Here is a 6,582-nt window from a genome sequence, read left to right as displayed (position 1 = left end):
TGAGGTGAAAATTTGTTCTTACAGGAAAGGAGTCAGAGTGAACTCCTGAGGCAATTTTTCTGTTCTTCTACAATAATTTATGTTTGATTTTCTGCGGCAGACCCTTGAAAGATTATAGCACAGCATAGCTGAAAGGTACTGTATACTTCTCTGGAGCAAATGAAAGATTATAGCTCATAATCTTACTGCTGCCAATGAAAACATTAGTTTTGATGACTGAAGAAGGAAAAGACAAGGAAGCTCCAATTCCTCACCTTCTTCCCAATAAGGACCCAAGTCCCTCTTTTCCTCTGTGTCTACATAAAAGCTTAAGATACATGAAACAATCAGTTTTCTTGGCTTGTGACCTGTGGTGTCAGGGTTTCCTTTTGGAAAAAAAATACCCATCTTCCTGCATTATGGGGCTATTTTTAGGGACAGTGAGTATGAGACATGAAAAATAAATCCTCAACCATGAAATTAACAGAGGAAACAAGCTTTATTTTTATTATTTGAAATTTTTGTGCGTGGTAAAGATACACATTTGACTCTGGTTTTCCTACTTTTCCAAGACAGAGTAATTTTTTTTAATCGTCGGCTAAAGCATCAAGAATACCATGACACACAGGAAGCTAAAACTACACACACACGCAAACACTTTGATGTGCATCTTTCATCCTTGACCTTAAGGAGACAAAGTTTGTATTTAGCCTTATGGGGATTTAAAAATAAAAGGTGAGAAGAATATTTCATTATGAGTGTCAAGAGAGTGCAAGGCTTACATGTACACGAAACATATGAGATTGACTTACAAAGATGGAATGTACAAAGACTTTTAAAAAAAAAAAGGAAAAAAGACAAACTCACTCCTAGAACTGGAAAGCTCCAATGTATCAACTGGTAGAGATTGCTAACAGGGGTACTGCCATACACTGTGCAGCTTAGGGAACATTCCCATGTCATAAAGACAAAGCAAAAGTATCAGGGTTAAGGCCATGTTGCTCACAAACATCAACTGAAGTGCTGTACATTCAGCAGGAATAATACAACCCGTTAGGAATCTTCTTGCTCCGTAGCACAAATACCTTTCGCGCACTCTCCACAAACAGGCCAAAACAGTCACTGCTCCTCATTCTTGAAGAAAAATTTCAATGTACATCATGACTTCATAACTTGCTGTCACCCACAACCAAAAGTCATTTCTTTATTATAAACACAACGTATTGGGCACTTGTAGTTCTCATTATGGCAACACTAGATCCTTAGTTATAGAAAATATTGACATAAAATCAACAGCCCTCTAGCTCTTACAGAAGAGCATTTACTAATAAAGAGCTCTCCATCTACATTAGGCAAATGCTTGCCTAAACTATTTTCTTTTTCAGCTACATTGCTGCTGGTTTAGCCTATATAAAAGTCCTCTACTGTTTATATTGGATTTATCTGAATAGATCTTTTTATTCTATTCACAAAACAATGAAAATACAGTTGGCTAGTTTGTCCTAAAATGCTCCAAATTACACAAGATCTGATAGCCTTTTGAAATAACGTCTGAGTTGAAGATTAGTTAAATGAAGCACATACTTTCACCATTCATGCTGTGCTGCTAGTCAATTAGCATTCCAGGGAAGTCAAGGGAACTTTTGGTTATACCTGAAATCTGGCAGCAGAATGCCAATAAAGCCTTTAATAAATGCAAACAACTCAGCAAATCAAGTAGTGCGATTCTGATGTTCACTTAATTGGATGAGAAAAAAATCTGCCAGTTTTTTAGAACATAATTTCTGCTTTGGTTGCTCTCTGTAAGGTTTGTAAGCCAAGCATCTTCGCTAAGTTGGCTTCAGAAGCTAAAAGCAATGTGTTTCTCAGTTTCCCAGTGCCAGGCAGATAAGGTCAGACCTTGGAAGGGAATGCTCTATATGCTGCTGAATTTGAAATTGTAGTTGGCAGCATTTGCTATCAGAAGGAACTCCGAATGAGTGACATTTTTCAGGTGCAGTGAGTGCTGCTCTGGTGATAATGTCTGAAAACCCAAAAGACTATTCAATCTTAAGAAAAAATCCACATCATCCCTAACAGCTGTTAGCTGGGTTGTAAGAGAGTTGCGTGCAGCATTCCACATTCATCAGGTTGCACTATGTTGACATAGGTTATATAAAATCCTGGTAAACAATACTGAGTAAAAGGGACCGAAAATCTTTTCAAGAAGAGTGCGTACATGGAACATCACTGTCTTAAGTATATGTTTTGTTATATAGATTAGTGTCTGATTTCCAACTCTGGTTTTCTCAGAGTTTCTGGCAACAGAGGACTTGGCAATGTTTCCTGAGTGGAAACCATGCAGGTTTAGTAAAATGTTATTACGAAAATCCAAATATGGAACTAGATTTGATTAATATTATCCATAACTGACAGCAACAGCACATTTTTCATTTCTTTTTTACGTCAAAGAACCTGTGCAACCTCTTTTCTTTGTTAATACAGTTAAAATGCTACATAGCTTTTCTTCATTGATAAATTCACCATTTAAGGGCATTCCAATGTCACAAGTTATTTCTTTGCCAGAAGGTTGTTTATAAGGACACTTAGAAGGAACCTGCTTGATCATCAGAAAATTTGATCTACAACTGTGTTAAATTTTGATAGGACAGTTTATTGTGTAATGACTGAGATATTGTCTTCAGAATTTTAGGACAAACTCAGTTCAAGCAGAGGATATTTTGTTCTCTTGGTAGTAACAAATTTGAGTTTTAACATTTCTGGAATGTTACCATCTGTTTCCCAGGTGCATTATATAGTCCAAACCTTAAGCCTTATACACAAAATATTTATTCCAATGAAATAAGGAAACTTATCTTGCACAAGAATTTGAAAATTGGCTCTATGTGCAAAAAATAAAGGAAAGAAGAGGAAATATCATTAAGAAACAGTAATTAAAAAACAGGCAAACTCCACATTTAAGAACCTTGGGGGTCTGCATTTTTACAAGTCAAATGCATCTTTACCAAAAAACCATGCGTTTTTCTCAAATTCATTGAAACAACCACCTTAACCTTTTAGAAATAAGACAAATACTTACACCGAGTAATTTAACAAAGATTTCTTTCCATTTTGCAAACATGCTTAAAATACTCCCTTGTTCCTGGCCCAGTGCCCTTTTGTTTCAAGGCCCTAAAAATGAGAAAAGACAGTACTTCCCAGGCTATTGCAGGCATTGGCAACAAGCTCACCAGCTCCTCAAGTGAGGTTTAAGAGTGAGCACCACTCTGTCTATATCGGGCTATGGTAGCAATTCATCCTTTGACCATTGGATTTAGAAATGAGAGTAAAGCCAACGCTACTTTAAAAAGGACAAGTTCACACTTAAAAAACAAACATGAAAACCAGAACTAAGTCATATAATTGTAAGTATTTTCAATTAAATTAATACTTCAACAAAGAACACAATAGAGAGATCTGGCAGGAAGAAGGAGGGACATTTTTCAGAGTACTGCCATTGTCAAATGGCATATATACGTTCCAGTTTGCTGAAATAACCTACATTTACTTTATTTTTGTGTCAGTCATACATACACACATACAAAAAAATCAGAACTAATCTCGCAGTCCTTATTTTGTCTTCTAACAAAATTCCCTTTGATGAAGGACTTCAGGAATTGGTTCAAATTCATTCTTATTTGTAACATATTTTTTGTCACGTAAAAACAAATAGCTTTGGTAACCCTTGGCTCTCCTATACAACCTCTGTTTACCACAGTTCCTTTGGTTGTATAATGTAGGTCCTCCATAGGGGTACCTCTCTGGCTTTCTGTCCTGTGTGATGCTGAATTTTATTTTATTGGTTAATACAATGAGTTGCTTTAAGGAAACATGGCAATGAACACATACAAAAGAGTGGCACACATGAGGTTAATCGAGCTGACATTGTAATAACCCTGATCCTAATAAACTGGTTTGGTGTCAAAAGGTCTGTTGTTACACAGAAATCCAGTTCTCACTAATGTATCACTACAATTAAGTTTTTCAGAGCTTTAGAAATGTCAGGTCTCTGCAAAATCTTTCCAGAACATTGAGCAAGAGGAAGAGTGAAAAACAAGCACATGAAACAATCCTTCATTAATCCCACATGAGTAGGGAATTTGCATTGATTCTCATAGTGCTAAACGTTGAGCTGTGTTAGGTCTGACAGTTAGAGCTAGATGGATTTTGTGAGACTTAACCTTATACTAAAAGGACCTACTTGTTATAGATAGTAAGACCGAAGAATGTTAAAAGTGTAATACCTACCATGATAATGAGATCTAGAAGATTCCCAGGATCACCTCTGGGTTAAATAATGCATAACAATGATTCTTCTTCAGATTTGGAAGCTCTGAGCAGGAGCTACCCTTCGCAGTCTTCAAAATGCTTTGGGGGACTTTTCCCAAATTTTTCTCATTTTTGCCTAACCAGTTAATTCCAGTTCCATAAGTTGCTGTTTGCATTTAGTATCACATTGTCTTTATGAATTCAGTTAAAGAGGATTTCGTATATTAACCCTTACAACAAAAAGTTCAGTGAGAAACATAAGAGGTGCAAGTCCTATGTAAACAAGGTAAATTTAGAAATTAACGTAAGAAGCCCATAAGAGGCTCCTTCATTATTAAAAATGAATTCAAAGTAGGAGATGTCCTGCATTGGATCTCTAGGATCAGTCTTGTCTTAAGGGTGGACGATTATCCAGCTCCAGAGCTCATTGCTACTGTAAATATCGATAGACCTTGAAGCAGTGATTTCCAGAGTCTGCAACTACAACATGGCCATCTGAAGTAAGGGCTAGACCTTGGGGACCATAAAGAGGGTCAGCAGAGGTGTTAATGTAGGATAAAAACGATCCACTTCCATCAAAAACCTTTGAGGGTGAGAAAGCATAGAATAAATGTTATGAGTAAAAAAAGGCAAAATAACAGACTCGGGTCTGCTCTCAATTATACTGTTATACTTCTCATTCCTGGAATGGATGAGATACACTGAACAGGAGAGAATCTGATCTGTAGTTCTCATAAGATAAAAGTTTATATACAAATGCATTTTCTTATTAAAAAGAACTAATTAAAGCTGTTAGGATCTTTGGCAAGAATTAAACATGCAATGAAATAACGACAAGAGCACTTCAGCTGTTCGTTGTTCTAAGAATAGCCAATGACAGTAAATCAAACTCAATCAGGAACTCAACCAACACCTTGTTTTCCTAACAAATATTACTGTTGTGGCTAGCCTGACTCTTAGGTTCCCACACAGAGAAAACCAGGAATTTGTTTACACTATTGACAGTGCTTCCTGAGAACAACTCATAAGCAGCTCCTTCATTTTTATATTCAGTGAAAATAATACATACACTTAGTTATTTTTTAGATATTCTTTGGAAAACAAGAAGACTGTGATTAGTACTCAAAAGATTAAAAAAAAAGTGCAACTCTCAAAGGCAGAATATTTTATCAATATTTCAAAAACATGAAAAAAAATCAGCTGCATTTGGCTCATGGTCTATACAGATCATTTGCTTTTTGGTATTTTTCCACCATATCTCCAATTTTCTGTTATGGTGATTATAAATTACTATCATCTCAGCAAGGCTTGCAAGTCTCCTAAATCATTAAATAGCTTTTGGGGAACTACTTGGAGACAAAAGACTTGGTCACAGTAACCATCAGAGTTGCTAGAATTCACACTGGAAAGTCCACAATCTGACACCATCCCTTCTAAAAGGGGACAGACCAGCAATGAGGTATATCAAAGGCCATGTTAGAAATCGCATCACTGCTATCCTGTTTCTTGGGAAGTCTCAAGATTTCAGTGGTCAAGAGTTATCAATCCATTAGTTTTCCTAATCAAGCACCTTTGAAATACAGAAATTTCTACCTGTATTCGGCTGTTTCCCCAATCTGCTACGATAATATTTCCATTAGAATCTACAGCTACTCCAGTTGGTGCATTAAATTGTCCATTTCCTTCTCCATTTGATCCAAACTTCAGTATGAATTCTCCCTCCTGGTTAAATACCTGTATGGGTTAAAACAAAAACCTGAATATGGCATCATATCAAATATCAATAATCTACTACTACCAGTTCACCTTTAACAAAACTGAGAATTGAAGAGTTCCCAGGAACACACCTCCTCTACACACCCACACATTGAAGATGGGAAGAAATGTGCCCATCTCTCCCTCCAGCACCATTAAACCATAAGGTATTTCCCTTCTCACTTAAGATCTGATTCAGCTCAGACACAGAGGGAGAGGGCTCCAGGAACCCTTCTGCAGCTTGTGCATCTTTAATTAAGAAGAGCTGAGTGCAGATACGGCACTGGGAGTCAGTCCTGCAGAAACACAACCAAGCAGATGCACTCTTCTCTGACTTTTGTAATCTAACACATAGTGAGAATCATGGCATGCTGCTCTCTGTAGAGGCAGTTGAGCAACTGAGTTCTCTGTAATGGTAACAGGTTTAGACAGCAAAAAGATGGAACCAATCAGTGACTATTCTGTCAGTGACCTGGATGCACCAATGGGACCAAGTGAGATACAGGATGTGTCATTTATGTAGTACCATAGGCATTTGCT

At 36.9% G+C, this 6,582-nt stretch overlaps 1 protein-coding gene across 4 annotated transcripts in view; it reads right to left on the bottom strand.

Annotated features, from left to right (window-relative positions):
• Positions 1 to 261: 261 nt before the first annotated feature.
• Positions 262 to 6,582, bottom strand: part of TRIM2 (tripartite motif containing 2) — a 71,869-nt gene continuing 65,548 nt past the window's right edge. For 3 of the 4 annotated variants that reach the window (XM_065633653.1, XM_065633656.1, XM_065633654.1), the window contains exons 11-12: positions 5,881 to 6,021; positions 262 to 4,870 (exon numbers count right to left, since the gene is read on the bottom strand). In XM_065633653.1, coding sequence (XP_065489725.1) covers positions 4,718 to 4,870; positions 5,881 to 6,021 — 294 coding nt within the window. In that variant the 3' untranslated portion in view covers positions 262 to 4,717. The remainder of the gene's footprint in view (positions 4,871 to 5,880; positions 6,022 to 6,582) is intronic. The other variant, XM_065633652.1, reaches the window with a different exon arrangement.

This window comes from Caloenas nicobarica, chromosome 4, assembly GCF_036013445.1.
Source record: "Caloenas nicobarica isolate bCalNic1 chromosome 4, bCalNic1.hap1, whole genome shotgun sequence".
Classification (NCBI taxonomy): domain Eukaryota; kingdom Metazoa; phylum Chordata; class Aves; order Columbiformes; family Columbidae; genus Caloenas; species Caloenas nicobarica.
The sequence above is the reverse complement of the archived record's forward strand: the minus strand, read 5'-3'. Positions and strand labels throughout refer to the sequence as shown.